At 48.0% G+C, this 17,516-nt stretch overlaps 1 protein-coding gene across 2 annotated transcripts in view; it reads right to left on the bottom strand.

Annotated features, from left to right (window-relative positions):
- Nucleotides 1-1,627: 1,627 nt before the first annotated feature.
- Nucleotides 1,628-17,516, bottom strand: part of PARN (poly(A)-specific ribonuclease) — a 1,047,754-nt gene continuing 1,031,865 nt past the window's right edge. For both annotated transcript variants that reach the window (XM_069647825.1, XM_069647826.1), the window contains one exon: nucleotides 1,628-3,384. In XM_069647825.1, the coding sequence (XP_069503926.1) occupies nucleotides 3,332-3,384 (53 nt within the window). In that variant the 3' untranslated portion in view covers nucleotides 1,628-3,331. The remainder of the gene's footprint in view (nucleotides 3,385-17,516) is intronic.

Genomic DNA, 17,516 nt, shown 5'->3' with positions numbered 1-17,516 from the left:
ACAGAACTATTTCGCCTTAATAAAAGTATTCAGTAATTTCCATGTAGAGGATTCCACTCAAGTAGTACAAATACTACTGATTAGACTATACAAAATATAGGTCTCCTCGGGTTCCTTATCCAGACCAGCACTACTATTCTATCCCTGGATAACCTCTCACACCCTGCAAGGTGACAAACCGGTTTTGTCTAAAATGACAGTTGGTACTATGGCAGAATAAACTGAAGAAGAAGCTTGAATATGTTTAACTACCAATTGTGTTTGTTTCTTTTGTTGTTCACACCAATATAATGTGTTGTGAACATTTGTTTCCATGCTAAATTGACATTTGGTAATGTTCCCTTAACATAAAAGCACATGGGTGGTTTTTTGATTGAGATGTATTTGATTGAAGACAAAGAAAATACTGACATTTAATTTAAGGGGGACAAGCACAATATAATGCTGAAATACACAAGCATTTGGTTGCTCTTCTAAAATGTAGGGCGATGGCCTTTCAAGTCAGTTAGGGCCATGTATGTTTCTGTTCATTTCGATTATCAGCCTGTCCAGTCCGAGTGGGACTCAGTGATGTTGGCGCCCATAGAGTGGTAGTAACTGCCCTGAGGCGTCACAGGGAAAGCCGGTTGTCTCTTCTTTTTGTCCGTGCAGTTTTTATCAAAAGTGGTTTATTCTGGCTTCCCCTGAGGGACCCGTGCCTTGCAGGACGAAGGCTACAAAGCCAGTGACTTAAATAGTGTGCACTTCCTGCCTTTGTGAAGTATGGGCATGGTCTTTGTGCATGCTTCAGCAGGGCATTGGAGTGCCTGGACTGGAGGGCGCTGCAGTCCTCCATGTTGTGTTCTTCCCTGAGGCAGCGAACACAACCCTTGTGAGTCTGCCAAGGAGATTCGCCCCCAACACTACCTGCTTTGAAGCCCACCTCCAGGGGATTAGGCATAACAGTTTAATTAAAGTGAATGGCATTCTGGAAGAAGCGCACTGAGTGTGCAAATAAAAGGAACAGAGCATAGGGCACGACCAGCTCCTTATATACGGCCCATGATGTCTGATCTAGAGGCATGGGTACCGACATGGAGCCAAACGTTGCCCCATTGGTGGCTGAAAGTTGTCAAAGACAGCTGGTGCTGCGCTTACTAGATCTAAAAGGAGGAATCCGTGGGAGGATGCCATTAATTAGAAACAGGGCCAAGGAAGTTTGCACAACTGAGCGAGGGGGAGTAAAGTGAGGTACATGGACAGATATACAAGTGAAGGTGAATAAGTGTTGGAAGGCCTGAGTGGGGGAGGCCATCTGCTTGCAGGGGAAATGGGAGTCAGGATTTGTTCAGACAATGTGATTAAAGTTTAGGTAAACATTTGATAATTGGAGTTTTGGTTGGAGTCAAAATAATGACCATGTCGGATCAAATTGTTCTTAAATACATTTAACCATTAACCTATATAGTTTAAGACAGGGAGTTAACTGTGGGGAAAGGACAGGAGCCCTTGCAACATGATGCATAGAATCTTCAGAAGTGCAACAATATAGACATGTTGGTTTTACTATGCACTATTTACAGTGGCAGATTGGTTGGTGGAGTGGGCAGATCTCGTCAAAGAATGAGAATAAAAATGGCACACAACATAGTCTAAGAAAATTTCTTTAATTTTCAGTCTATGGAAATGCATTTGATTTTCTTCTATTTCCATGATACAAAAAGGTAAATATCAAATGGTTTCCACAAGGAATCTACCAAAGTAGATCTACCTTACAAAGCTGGGGGCTGGTGCAAGCAGCAGATAAGTTACAGGCTGGTTCCATAGTCTTGCAAGGATGATAGAAAAACAAACTGATCAAGATTAACAGTGAAAGATAGTGATAGAGAACCTCATATCCACTCACCTACAATCTTAAAACATCACCCATTTAAGTCAACCCAACACTACAAAAATGTCTCAATACAAGTTTTAAAACAAGAACATAAAAAAAAAATCTCAATTTACCATTCCAGAAACACTGGAAAAGTAGAATCAGGGTGAAAATGTATGGAAAAAAAGCTGGTGGACGTTGACTAAAACCACATTTATGGGTACCAATAATTAATGTGCATCCATGGATAGGGCATGGAAACATGAAAAAACAAACCTAATGGATGCAACTAGTTATACACCGGAAAGAGCTAAAAAGATAAACCAGTGCTGCTGTCTTATAAGCAATGTGAGATTGGTTGGTCAAACCAGTGTTTCATTTTTCAAGTCAAAACATAAAAACAGCAAATATTTCACAGAATGGACTAGAATAAATGTGCAATTCACCTTATAAAACCAGTACATTACTATACATTACATGAAAGTAAAACAATGAATATTTAGGAAACATACATGTGTTTCTCTATTACATTAAGCAAACATTTTCAGGAGATGTACCACTTCTGCAATTATTTTGATCTTGTACTGACACTTTTTTTTTGGGCGATCCCAGGGAAACAGATTTCAGGGAATAGTCTCTTACACACTTCACATTGCAGTCAACCACAGTAACGTAAAAGTCCTCCAGTACATAAGGGAGAAAGGATGTGCTAATAAGTACACACTTTAACAATACAAGTATATACAATAGCATAAATAATGTAGCAGCGTGAGATTGCTCAGCTTGTTGAGATCCGGTCTCCATTGAGCTCTAAGGAAATGCCAGTATTTGCGATTGGCGGTTCTTGCTCCATCAATAACCATGTAGGTGAAACAGTCATTTAAAAAAATATATCTTGTTCCTCGTGGAAAGATAAGATGCAGCTAAACTGTAGAGTGCGTTCTAACTAGATTTTCTGCAGCTCCTCAAACAACCAGATGTTGGCGATTAAATCAACAGAGGAGCAAAACTGAACCTGTAATTTGTCACTAACTCAAAGCAATAATGGGTTCGTACTAGATTTGGGAAAACCACAGAAAGCCAAAACACAGTTCTTAACGAGCACATACACAAATCGGGCACACGCTGCCTTTAAAACATTTATGGAATTAAACATGGACTGTCAGGAGGGCCTTCAGTGAAAAGGCCCAAGCACCTAGGAAAAAAAAAAAAAAAGTCCATAGATGACACTACTTCACCCCTGCACCCACTGACATTTGTGCTGTATACATGAGCATGTTTTTCTAGAAGTGCTCCATTGTTTGGACGTTGAACATGTAGGTGGCCAGGGGCAAAGAAAAGTCACTCATTATACTGCATATAAATTAACTAATTTCATAAATAGCTGGTATTCCATGCCGATTTCATGTAAGGCTACCAAAGTGACGCAGTCTGTCATTTTCTGTAAATCGCCTTCACTTTTTTTTATTTGGGTCCAGTCTACCACGTGTCTGGAACTTCAAAAAGTACTGCTGAACTACTGACGGTACTCTCTAAAAAAAGAAAATTAAAAAAAAGATTAAAAAAAAAGAAGATATGGGTTAGTTGAAAAATCAAGTTACTGGAGCGCTGAATATTATAAATAATGTCTACTGGTGAACTGCTATGACCTATGTTAGTCCCCAATTTTAAGCTATCCAAAAGGACAATTTCAGTAGTGTGCACAAGACCAGCAATATTTTCAATTTCCCAAAACAAGGCAACAAAAATAAATTTTAAACATGGACTCATTCAGACACCGATGAATAAATTACTTACCTCTCGGTAATGTTCTTTCTGATGCTTGTATCTGTTTCGATTCAGAAGCGCCCAATCTTCCTCCCCTAAAGGAGTTGTAGGTGCACATTTTTTCACATCGTCCTTCTTTATCTTGCTTGTACTCGCGCAAACACTTCATGCTCCCTCATGTCAGAAACAAAACCAGTTGATGAACCTCTACACATGAAGGACCATGGGTACAGTAGATGCCCCAGATGGGATATTATAACAAACCCTCCCAGTTGATGTCACACTTCGAATTTCAAAAACAAATCTTGAAATACTCCAACTACCAATAGAAGCATTGCATGTGAATCTAAGCAGATACAACCATCAGAAGAACAAGTTACTTACCAACTGGTAACGTTCTTTCGACTGGATGTTCCTCCAACATATTCCACATCTTTGACATGTAATGTCCACAACTGTGCACTTCGGAAACTTTTTCGGCAGAGGGTGTCCTGTGTCGATGACGTTGGGTTGATGTCCCTCGAAGGCCTCCCTCGAGGGCGATGTCACCGGATGTTATAAATAGGACGCACGGCACCCGTAGCGTCAGTTTAAGTTTTTTCCCTCAGAACGTGTGGCACCAGTCTCATGCCTGCTTGATTGCACTTAGCCTTGCGGAAACGGAAGCTGCAATCACATAGGAAATTCTCCAGAGGGGCAGGCTGGGTCGGCGATGTGGAATACGTTGGAGGAACATCCAGTCGAAAGAACATTACCATTTGGTAAGTAACTTGTTCTTCGAATGGATTGTGTCCTCCAACGTATTCCACATCTTTGATAGACTCCCAAAGCGAAACCAGGAAATGGAGGAGGGAAAAGAATTAAGAGTACCCAATCAGATTGCGGAATAAAGAACGACCTACCCAAAGGCCATGTCCTGACCATGGATTGTATCCAGGGAATAATGTTTAACAAATGTATGGATTGAAGCCCATGTAGCGGCATCAACAATATTCCTAATAGGAACACCCCACTGAAGGGTGTTGGAAGTAGCCACGCCCCAAGTGGAATGAGCTCGCAACCCTTCAGGAGGGTCCTTACCCGCCAATCGGTAACACTCCGTAATGGTAAGGATAATCCACCCGGACAAGGTCCGTTTAGTAACAGCATTGCCCAATCGGTGTCCAGTATATCCTAAGAGTTGATTGTCCACTCTGACCCTGGACATCCTAGAAATATAAAAACTCAGAGCTCTCCAAGGATCCAACCGATGAAGTCTCTCCTCTTGCTTACCAGGATGAGGAGGAGGGTAGAAAGATGGAAGAACCACCTTTTGACTCAAATGATATTCAGAGACTACCTTAGGTAGTAAAGTAGTGCGTACTCCCAGTACAACCCTGGCCTTGTGAAACACAGTAAAAAGTAGCTTATATGAAAGTGCCTGCAATTCACTCACTCTGTGAGCGGAAGTAATCACAACCAATAACAGTCTTGAAGGACAGTAATCTCAAAGGACAAGAGTGCAAAGGTTCAAACGGAGCACCCATGAGACATTTCAAAACCAAATTCAAATCCCAAACTGGCACCTGGAAAGGAGAAGGCAGGAATACATTTGTCAGTCCTTTAAGAAACTGAGAAATCAAAGGAATCTTAAAGTAAGAAAATTCTTCAGATGAGCGCTTAAAAATAGACAGCGCCGCCAGGTAACCCTTACTGGTACCCACTTGAAGGCCCCTGTGGGCCAAAGAAAGCAAGATGGACAAAACCATAGGAATGGAGCACTGAAAAGAATCAACATTGCGATCTCTGCACCAGTCGCAGAACTTACACCAACGGCAATGGTACAGGGATTTTGTTGCAGGCCTCCTGGTTGAAAGCAACACCTCCATCACATCATCCGGGAGGTCCCAATCCTTAACCTTTCAGATATCAAGCGTGAATGTTGAAAGTTTTGATCTCTGGATGGAGAACCTGACACCCACCCTGCCCCCCCCTCCCTGTGTGCGCGCGAGAGAGAGAAGAGCAGATCTTCTCGGAAGGGAAGACAGCGGGGAGGGCAGATGGACATTTCTAGAAGGTTCGTGTACCACGCTCTCCTGGACCAATCCGGAGCAATGAGGATCATGTGGGAACCGAACCTCCATAAGCTCCGGAACACTTGAGGAATGACGGGGACACAGTGTGTGTGAAACTCGTATAGCAGTGGGAATGACCAATCCACCACGAACGCATCTCCTAAGGCTCCTCTCTTGGAGGAAATTCCCTTGAGCAGAATCTCTCGCACGTCCGGTTGACACTGGTGGTGAAGAGATCCACTTGCAGGGTTCCCCAAAGGGCGAAGATCTCCTGAAGGACTTCCTGAGCCAACTTCCACTCGTGAGCGATCAAGCTCTGCCTGCTCAGAGCGTCCGCCGCCGCATTTTAGTCTCCGGCCAGATGAACTGCCGAGATCGAAATTTCCTGCTGGATGGACCCGAACCAGAGCTGCATTGTGTCTCTCACAAGGGCAGTGACCCCTACCCCACCTTTTTTGTTGAGGTAATGCATGGCCATTGTGTTGTCATGATCAGGACCCTTTCCCCTGCCCCCCATACAGAGGGCAGAAACGCCTTCAGGGCTAGCCTGATGGCCCTCAGCTTGATGTGGAGTCTGGACTCTGACGGAGACCAACGACCGCTGTCGGTCAAGTCGTTGGCATGAGCGCCCCATCCTGTGAGGGACGCATCCGTCACTACAGTCACCTCCGGCCATAGTTGGCAAAACAGCTCCCCCTTCATCAGGTTCCCTTCGTTGGCCCACCACAGAAGATCCTGGGAGACCGAGAGTGGAATCTGAACGGGATCCATCATCTTGCCGGAGAACTGCGACCACTGCATCTTGAGGACCCATTGCAGGCATCTCATGCGCAACCTGGCCTCTGGCACCAGACAAATGCAGGATGCCATGAGGCCGAGCAACCTTAAGTATTTGAAAGCCGGGAGACACTGGGCATGTTGAAACTTGTCCACCATCTGCACAATGTGATGAGCCCTTACCCTGGGAGGTGAACACTTTCCCAAGGACGTGTCTAACACAGCCCCGATGTACTGGAGCTGTTGGGAAGGTGTCAGATGCAACTTCTTGAAATTCAGGGAGAAGCCCAGTCTGTGGAGGGTGCCGCAGGTGAGACCGAGATGATCTATCGCTTGCTCGGGAGAGCGTGCCTGGATCAACCAATTGTCCAGGTAGGGGTAGACGTGAATTCCCCTCGCCTGAGGTACGCTGCCACCACCACCATTAGCTTGGTGAAGACCCTCGGGCGGAGATCAATCCGAACGGCAGGACCAGAAACAAAGTGCGAGTCGCCAGCCACAAACCTCAGGTATTTTCTGTGTGCGGGATGAATCGGCACATGAAAGTAAGCATCCTTGAGGTCCAGAGACACCAACCCATCCTGAAGTTGAAGGGCCTGGAGGATTTGAGAAAGAGTAAACATCTTGAACTTGTCCTTCCTGAGAGGTTTGTTCAACCAACGCAAGTCCATGATGGGTCTCAATCCCCCATTTTTCTTTGGCCTCAAAAAAAGAGTGGAATACCATCACTTGTTCCTCTCCGCTACATGCACCAGTTCTATAGCGCCTTTCTCCAGCAGGCTCAAGATTTCCTGCGCAAGGAGCGGATCCGGAAGCTTCAAAAAGTTTCCCCGGCGGATTGTCGTGAGGCCGCTGAAGGAAGGGAAGGCAGTAGCCATGGGCTATGGTATCCAGAACCCACGCATCTGAAGTAATGGCACGCCATTCTCCGAAATGCTGAGACAGTCTGCCTCCAACCGGCGAACCATGGGATATAGACTCATGACTGTTTGGAAGCGGCTGCGGCAGTGCATGAAGGCAAAAAGGCAGCTGCCTGAGCGGCTTTGGCACCATGATTTCCCCGACTCCCCGACCAACACGGGTACTTTTTAGCTGGCCCCTTTGACTTGCGGCCCCTCTCGTTCTACGAAAGGAGGAGTAGTAACAGAAAGAACCTCCGCTCCACTGCTGTCCCCTAGGACAAAAAAGGGAGAGGTTTACACACTGCAGCGCTTAAAGATTTCGCCCGAGGCTTTTGAGGTCTGCAACCTCTCAAGGCTCTCGTCAGCCTTGCTGCTAAACAAATGTGTGCCATCAAAGGGCATGTTCAGAAGACGGGCCTTACATCCACAGCAAACCCCGACTTCTGCAACCACGCAAATCTGCATACAACGGTGCTCGCAGCCATGGACCGGCTAACACTGTCGGCCGTATCCAAACCTGACTGAAGGGATTCACACATGGCATCCTTGCCACCCTGCACGAGAGCAAGGAACCCATCCCTTTCTTCCCCCTATATACTCAGCCGCTAAAGAAGCACAAATCCACAGTGTGTGTGAAAACCTTGCGAAGGCACATGTGGATTTGGGCGATTTCAAGGCCATGCTCACAGCAGAAAATACCTTCCTGGCCCAACCGTCGAAGCGCTTGTCGTCCTCCCTATCCGGAGGGATGGTAGGGTACACCGCCTTCCTCGAGGTGGCCGTTGCCACCCGAACCACCAAACTCTCGGGAGAGGGGTGAATAGATAAATAGCTGGGTTCGCTAACGGAAGGGTGGTATTTCTTGGTCAAAGACTTATTAACAGCCGGAAGAGATTCCGGGGACTGCCAAGCAGCTGCCACCCTTTTCTGTAAGGTAAGATGAAATGGCAAAATCGGGTCAGAGGATGGACCTTGATCTAAGATGCCCATTACATCATCCTGCACAAAGTCTTCAGGAGGACTGGATCAGCCCAGATACTCCAAGACCCGTGCCATGAGCCTCCTGTATGAAGACTCTGAATGAGCCCCAGGCTCAGGTCTACCAAATTCCACTTCCGGGGAAGTGTCCAACCCACTGGCATCATGGAGGGTCTGCCCCAACTCCTCCAACTGATTGTCTCCAGAAAACTGTGGAGCTTCATCAAGTTCACCAGGGTCCTCAAACTCTGACCTTTCCTCCTCTTCATAAATGTCAGCCAGAGGGAGTTGAAACCCAGGTCTGGTGACAGAAGAAGGCCTGGCGTCCAAAACTGGCCTCACAGACTTCGCAGTTTCCTTTCTTGGACGATCCACGATATCAGGTACTCCAGAGGTAAATTTTGAGAAGAAATCCCTCAAGGCGTCGAAGGCTTCGACGCCGAGAGCGTCAATAACCTCGACGTCATGATCACCGAAGGCTTTGGCGTCAACGTTGACACAGGTGCCAACGGAGCCGTGGGCTGGTATGATGGTAAAGCGTTGACGTCCGAGTCGGATGGACACTGCGCCGACCGAGTCGACGCCGGCATCTAGCCATCAGTAGTTAACTGCGGTCTCCCTGGGGACGAGGACCGAGACCTAGAGACACGTCTCTTGCGACTCTTCGAATCCTGATGCGAGTTGCGTCGTGGACCCGAGCCCGAAGTCGTGCGAGCCACGGTACGAGACCCATCCTGGCCGGCTTCGTGAGAAGGCGTAACCGGACCCATGCCCTGCAATTGGAAAATCACCAACATAGATTCTTTAGACGCCGCCCATTCCTCCGGAGTCGAGGACTTCGTCGCGCACGTAACCTTCCTCGTGGCACCATCCTCCAAGGAGGACAGGGAAGGTGACCGGTGACAGCGTTTCCTAGAGTACTGAGACGAGGAAGACTAGTGGCGGGAACCACTCTGGGACCGAGATCCCTGGGAATCCTTCTGACGCGGAGAGTCGCCCCTCGAGTCGTCGGTAGAAATCCCCTTGGACTTAGATTTGGATTTTCGGGACGTAACAGGCTTAGAGCCCCTACCTACCTGGAGCTTCCCCTTCCGCAAGGCCTTGGCAGTCAGCGACTGGCATTTTCGAACAGTCGTCGGTGTCAAGCGACTCGCCCAGGCACCACAAAATGCGGTGGAGAGGGGGGCGGAGGTGGGTGTCGGTGAGCGACATTTTTTTCGACTTGCAGTCCTGGCAGGTCTTGAAGCCAGACCGCTGAGTCGGAGGGGTCAAAGAAAAAGACATCATAATCTACACACGAGGCGCGCAGAGTTCTACGAAGTAACATGTTCTCGGAAAAACGGAACTGAGGCTACGGGCGCCGTGTGTCCTATTTATAACATCCGGTGACGTCGCCCTCGACTGAGTCCTTCGAGGGACATCGACGCAGGATGCCCTCTGCCGAAAAAGTTTCCGAAGTGCACAGCTCTGGACATGTCAAAGATGTGTAATACGTTGGAGGACAGAATCCATTCGAAGTGTGGTTACCATTAGCCACCACCTGAGTAACAGTCTTACCATTACCCAAAGGTCACACCCGTCCCATTTGAAAGGTCAGCATTTGTGTCAGAAATGTCTTAATTGATTAGCCAACTAGTCGGAGTCCAAGGTTGTTTAGAAGCCACCTTCTTTGCTCGCTTTGATGGCTTCAAGTTCCCATTAGTATTCTGATTGTCAGGGGCTTGATGTTGCTGGAGAACCTGAAGACGAGCAGCCTTAAGTCTCTTTCTCTAAAGAGGCATTTCTAGCTCTGCCGGTGTAACCCAATTAACATCGGGGATCCCAGTGCTTTCCACACTCACCAGCTGCAGTTGGTGCGACACTCCACGATTAAACATGTTATACTGTAAGCCCGCTGGTGTGCTTACATTTAGTCTATTTACCACAGGTATTTCCGTCCCTGTGGTCACCTTTGTGTACATTGGACCAGCTGGCATAGATAATGCATCATAGATCTTCCCACTTAGCTTGAACATCATCTTTGGTGCAAATTGTGTTACCATAAAAGAGTAGTTCCCCATTAGAAACCAGACTTTTATTGGCATCTTCATTGGATTGAACAAACTCTGAATGGATAATGAGATAAGGTGAAGCCGACAACCGATCATTTACAGTCTTACGGGTGGCCGGGGGTGGGTGGGTCATTGATTGGCACGTGCTTACAACCACCACTTCTCCCGACCTGTTAATGCTTTGCTGTAAAGAATAACAGCTCGAGAAAAGAATGGTTGTCGACCCCCTCAAAGTCAGAAGCCTCGTCAACTCAGGCCGTTGGCGTAGTGACCATTTCAGGGTTCACCTTGTGGTTGTGTGGTTGTGTAGAGCCTGCAAGTTTCTATCTTCCGACAAAGCCGCTCCTACTTGGAAAAACGTAGTAATTTTTACCGCCCTTTTGTTTATCTGTAGGGGTTTTGCTACCAAGGTGAGTCGCTCCTAATTCTCTTTACGCAGGTCATACCTCACGTTGTTAAATTTACTTTTTCCCGTGGGAGGCATCTTTGAGTTTTCGGTATGAAACTAAGTTTACCTGCAGTGCATGTGTTAAAAATTCAGTGACTTAACAGTGTCCGTTGAGAGAAAAAAAGGCCACGTCCTGCCTATGGCCTATACTCTGCAGCCTGCAAGTCAGCACGGTCACGCTCAAGTGAACACCCTGCACTGTGCACATATATTACAAATGCACTGCATCTTTAAAGAAGACTTAGGTTTATGAAGTGGTATCACCATCACAATTCAAGTTCAAATGTGAACTCTCAGCATCTTTAGTTGAGTGGCAGTACTTGTTACTCACAGTTTTATTCACATTCCCAGATCACAGACCGAACAGCAGACTGCAAAACTTTCTCTTAACTATTCACTTGCTTTTGATGTCAGCTGGGACCGTAAGCAGAGCAGTGCCGCCTTTCAAGTTAGTTTGGAGTATAGTTGGGCAAAAGGCAATGCACACAGTCCAGTCAAACTGCAACTTCTCGCTAAACCTTAGCCACTATGGACTATGAGGAAGTGACCTGTGTACGCTCTCAGTGAAGACTCCCTTGCATCCATCTAACATTTTTAAATTCCTTGTCACTGCCTCCTACTCCGTTAATCCCATCTGAATTCACACTGATTTCTTATACGCTCGCTCCCATCCTTAGCTCTCTGCTGTTTGCTCTTATTTCGTTACTGCACCTGCTCTGTCTCCCTTCTTCCCCTCTGGGCTTGACCGCCATTCTCTTGTTCCGTCACCTTAACCCTTCCAAAATGCCTTTTCCTTTTGATCCCCCCTCAAATTCAGTCTCTTATTGCTCCTCCTTACACAATTCCCACTACGCATTTAGCTTCCCTTCAGCCCTCCCATTCGGTCTTTAATTCTTCCACCAGGTCCGTCTCTTATTTCCGTAGCCCTGCACCCATTTGGTCTGTTGGCCTCAAAAGGAGAAATTACCTTACCATAATGTTCTTTCTACGGATTCTTCTCCCACAGATTACTCATGATGATAGATATCCATCTCCCAGCCCTGCTGTTCAGGACCTCGACTTGGCCCTCAATCGTCAATCCATCTTGTCTGGCTCTCGATCATCGGCTCCGGATGCAACGTCAGGCGTTGTATATTTACCACATCACTACACCCCATGACAGTTCCTGCAGATTTGTCCCCTCATGCTTGAAACCAGAGGAGGAGGCTAACCAGCCATTAAAACATCAAGGGTACACCCCAGCAGGGTGATCACACAACAATGTGTGAAGAGAAAACGTTTGTTTTTTTTTTTTTTTTTTTAGAAACAGATACGGTCATCCCAGAGCCATCACCAGATGCCTTCGTGTTTGGACAGAAGCGACAACCCACAGAACTTTTTCCTTCAATGGATTGCTTTTCTCTTGCAGATCCCTCATCATGATTGACTGCCCAATCAGTTAGGATAACTGAGGAGGGCAGAAAGATTTAAACCAGTAGATTCTGCAGAACCGTCATACGGAACTCAGCATCAGCTCCTGTGCAACGTCTGAGGCATAGTGGTTGGTGAAGGTATGTAAGGATGATCAAGAACCTGCCCACAAATATCCTGAATAGGGACCCCCTCACTGGAGGGCTGTAGAGGCAGAGACCCCTCTGGTCGAGGGAGCCCCAATGCCTGCTGGAAGCGCCTTGCCTGCTGACTGGTAACACTCGAATATGCACAAGATGATCCAACGTGACAGGGTTTGTTTAGTGATGGCAAGGCCTTGTCGAGACAAGGAATGGGCCACAAACAACTTGTCCGATTTCCTAAACTCAGAAGTACGAGCAACATAGAAGCTTAACGCTCTCTTGGGATCAAGACGATGGACTTGTTGTTCCTCCTTCGAGGGATGCAGAGGAGGGTAACAGACAGGTAAGTCAATAGACTGGGACAGACGACATTCTAAACCACCTTAGGAAGGAATCTGGGGCTTTAAAAGAGACTTTTTCAGGAAAGAACTTCAGGAATGGGTATTTGCAGCACAAGGCTTGTAGTTCGCCAACGCTCCTGGCAGACGTGATGACGAACAAAAAGGCAGTTTTAAGGGACAACAGCCGCAAAGAACATGAATGCATAGGCTCAAACGGAGCTGCCATCAAGAAGGTCAAAACCAGATGAAGATCCCAATCTGGGATCTTTTGAGGAGGCCCTTCAGGAACTGGGCTATGACTGGAATGGTGAAAAATGAACCTTAGTCTAGGATCTCTTTGACCACAGACAGGGCCACCAAATACCCTTTCACTGTGGCAACTTGAAGGTCTGAAGAGGGCAGTGACGGAAGGAACTCCATCACTGTGGCAGTGGGGCAAGAGATCGGGTCAGTCTTGTCTTGGGTTCCCTGCAAGACACCTCAAATCTTCTCCACCTGCACGTGTACAGAAATCTAGTAGGTCTGCGTGCAGCCAGCAATATCTCAAGCACCTCCCCTGAAAGCTCCCAGTCGTGCCTCATCCTCTCAAGAGCCACGCATGTAGGTTGAGGGCATCCTGGGTTGGGTGGAGCACCCGACCGTCCGACTGAGTTAGGAGATCCAGATGCCGAGGCAACCAGTGATGCGTACAGATGGTCAGATACAGGAGATCGGAGTACCATGTTCTTCTCGCCCAATCCGAGGCGTTCAGGATCATGGATGCTCGAAATCTATTCAACCGCCTAAGAACCCAAGGCGTGATGGGAATCGGAGGTAAGGCGTTAGTGGAGAGGAAAGGTCCTATCCACCAGAAACGCGTCTCCTAGTGCACAGTTCGCTGGGAATTCCCTTGAGCAAAACTGTTTGCACTTCCTGTTGAATTCTGTGGCGAGCAGATCCAATGCAGGGGTACCCCAGAGAGTGAAGCCCTCCTCTAGGACTTCCTGGCACACCTCCCACTTGTGTGAGACTGTGCTCTGCCTGCTCAGAGCATCCACGAAGGTGTTCTCTGTCCCCGCCAGATGAACTGCCGAGAGATTTGGTTCTCGCTCAACCAGAACCACAGCTGAATTGACTATGTGCAGAGTGGGCGGGCGTGCACTCCACCCTGCTTATTTAGGTCGTGCATGGCCACTGTGTTGTCTGTCAGGATGAGACCATGATTCCCTCAGACACAGGGCAAAGGCCCTCGGGGATAACCTAATGGGCCGCAACTGCAGCCTATTGATGTGCCACTTGGCTTCTTATGTAGACCAGGGCCGCTCACCTGAAATTCCTCGCAGTGGGCGCCCCAACCGTGCAGGGACACATCCGTGACCACTTGGGCCTGGGGCTAAGGAGGCCAGAAGGGTTCCCAGGCCAACAGATTTCTCCATGTGTGCCACACGCAGAGTTCACTGACTACTTGGCTGGACACTGAAAGGCGATCCGTGAGAGCTCTCAGATACTGAGACCACTGGTCCCTCAGGAGCCACTGGAGGAATCTCATACGTAGCCTGGCCTCTGGCACTAGAAAAATACAGGAGGCCATGAGACCCAAGAAGCAGAGGAAGGAAGCAGCAGGAAAAGTGGTGTCGTTCTGAAACAACTGCACCATCTGGGCGATGTTGCTTACTCTCTCCTCGGGAGAGAGAGCCTTCCCTACCCGGGTGTCTAGGACTGCTCCGATTTGAACTGGAGCTGATGGACTGGCGTCAGATGGGACTTCAAGTTGAGGAAGAACCCGAACATGTGCAGTAGTAGGTAGGTGTCTTCCAGATGAGACAAGACTTGCCCTGCCAACTTCCCTCAAATCAGCCAGTCGTCCAGGTACAGAAATACATGGATCACGGATCTCCTGAGGTGAGCCGCAACTACTGCCATGAGCTTGAAGACCCTTGGCGCAGCAGTCAACCCAAAGGGAAGCACTTTGAACTGAGAGTGCCAATGAGCAACCTTATGAACTTCCTGTGCTTTTGGTGTATCGGCACATAAGCATCCTGTAGGTCCATCGACACAAGCCAGTCCTGGAGTTCGAGAGTGTGGACAATCTCTCTCAACGTCACCATTCTGAATTTGGCCTACCTCAGGAATTTGTTCAAAGCCCTGAGGTCCAGTATGGGACGGAGATCTGCTCCCTTCTTGGACACCACAAAGTAACAGGAATACCAACCTGACCCTCTCCAATCGGGAAGCACCTCTTCCACAGCACCTTTCGACAACAGGGCTTTCAGTTCTTCATGGAGCTCCTGTCCCGGTTGGACTGGGGAGGTGGAGGTCTGTCCGGAGGCCTCTTTAGGAAAGGCAGACAATAACCCCACTGAATCAACTGCAGGGCCCAGGCGTCGGAAGTGGTTTCCTGCCACTGGGGCCAACGCCCTGCCAACCGTCCACCCAACAGAGCATCGTGTGACCCTGCAGCTGCTACTTGATGGCCACTCCAGGACCCTTTGCCCCTTCGAGGGCGCGAGTAGCATCTCTGCCCTTAGCCTGGCTTGCGCGAGCTGTGCCTTACTGCCATAGGGCATGTAACGTCTATAGCCTCTGCCCCTGTAGGCGAAGCTGAAGGCAGGTTTGGCTGGCTGTGCCGCTATGTCCAAGGATTTACCAGCCAATTTCTCCAAGAATTTGTCTGTTTGCCCCGAAAAGCATGTCACCTTCAAAAGGCATGTCCAGCAAACTGTTTTGGACATTTGGGGAGAAGCCAGAAGTATTAAGATATGCTTGGCATCTCATCACAACTGCTGAACCCATTGCTCTGCCAACACAATCTGCTACGTCCAGGCCAGTTTGTAAAAACTGTTTGGCTACCTCCTTCCCATCCTCCACCAGCTGTAAAAATCTGTCCCGCATGGCACCCTTAGTGATTTATCCAGCAGCATGTTCTGCCGCCTTGCATATCCAAACGAGTATTTGGTTATCCAACCATTTACGAGTATTTGGTGAAACCACATGCCATGTTAGTGGCTTTGAGCGCCATGTTACCAGAAGTGAACACATTCCTGGCCAAAGCATCACATTTCTTCCCTTCTCTGTCCGTATGCAGGTTAGAGGTGGATGCCGCAGGTCTGGTGGAAACAGTGGCAGCCTGCATAACCAACCCTGCTGGGGAAGGGTGTGTGGCGATGAAAGGAAGATCGCCTCTTGCCAGGCTATGCTTCCCTGTGAAATTGGCATTCACAGGGGGAATGGTACAAGGGTGCTGCCATAAGGAGACTAAGGGGTCCGCAATGGCTGGGTTGAAAGGCATATTGCGCTCAAATGTTGGACTTGTCCAAAATGTCAGTAAGGTCATACCCCTGAAGAGGGCCAATGGCCGCCCTCAACACCAGGGTGTCAACTACCCTGTGAATCAGCTCCATGAACTTCACACTAGCATGGGTATATGGCAGTTTTTGCTGTAACTCAAGGTCTGGAGAAGTATCCAAACCACTGGCATCATGCAAACCCAGAGCCAAAGCCAATAAATCTGCCTGGTCGTCTAAGTAGACGCGACCGTGTCCTGAGGGTCATTGTGCTCCACGACTCCGAAAATGGAATGCATGTAGTAGAAGAAACCCGATCGATAGTGGCACAAACGAACCGTCTGTGCCGAAAGCTTGAGGATAGGTTTCGATGCCGAAGGAACTTTGAGCACCGGGGGATGCTCTGATAACCAATGGCCGTCAGGAGCCTCAGGCCTACGGCCTTCTAGCGACTTCATCCTGACAGAAGCCACACTCGACGACTCCTTTGATGGCTGCGTTGGGGTCGGGCGCACCAAGTGTCGCTTTAGCTGCCAAAGCTTGGTGGTCAGGGGCCGGAGCCACACCTACAGCCGCTTGCGTCTTAAACATTCCTAACATAGAGGTCTTCAAACTCTCCCACTCTTCCTCAGTGTTCGGCCACGCCGAGGGCTTACCTCTTTCTGACGACGAGCTGGACTCACGTCAATGGCGGTGGTGCCGATTCTTCCAAGGGGTAGATGAGGAATGGCTCCTAGAATGGGAGCCTATTCTGTCTCTTCCACCTTTTCTGCTTCAGTTTACCATCTTATCCATTAAAGTAGTACCATGGATAAAGTACAATATGCAGGAAGGGAAGGTACAATTCAGAAGAGTGGCCCTTTAAAGAGCGTGCCTTTTTTGTCAGATGACACTTAATGTTAAGCAACCCGGTACAATTCATAGAGCTTTCAGAGCTTACTTATTATAGAGCTCCATGGTGGGTCACAACTGTTAGGGAGAATTCTCCTTCTAGGGCTAATTTCCCTCACCTAGTGAGTCCCCCAGCAGCTTTGCTGGATTTCTGGAGTTTATTTTTCCTCCTGGTAAGAGTGTACATCCTTTTTTCACTCTTCCATGTGTTTTGGCCTATGTGTTTTTACTCATTGTGTGATCTTGGGCACTGGAACACACCACTCCAAGTGCCCCTGTTCTTGTATGGGTTACACAGCACCTTCAGTGTAGTAACCCAGGGCTGTCTTTTAGACTTCCCTCTGACTCCATCTCCCTGGGGCTGACTACTGTCCCCCAGAGAACGGTAAAGTTGCCATTTACTTTACATAGTCATTCTTAACACAGACCCAGTACACCCCATCTTACATGGAGTACTGGAAAGGGCTAATCTGTACCCCTTTGCTGTCTGTACCTCCCTGAGCATTGTTTTGTTCTTAACAATTAGACTTGGCTGGTGGCAGTGGTATCTACCCTAACTTTTCTACTGCGATTATATTAGATAAACATGGTACCGTTCTTAGCTATTATATTAGCCTCGAACATAAACCCACTTGACCA

The sequence above is a fragment of the Ambystoma mexicanum genome, chromosome 2q (assembly GCF_040938575.1).
Source record: "Ambystoma mexicanum isolate Mex_15411 chromosome 2q, UKY_AmexF1_1, whole genome shotgun sequence".
Classification (NCBI taxonomy): Eukaryota; Metazoa; Chordata; class Amphibia; order Caudata; family Ambystomatidae; genus Ambystoma; species Ambystoma mexicanum.
Note: the sequence above shows the minus strand (reverse complement) of the source record. Positions and strands in the feature narration are given on the sequence as shown.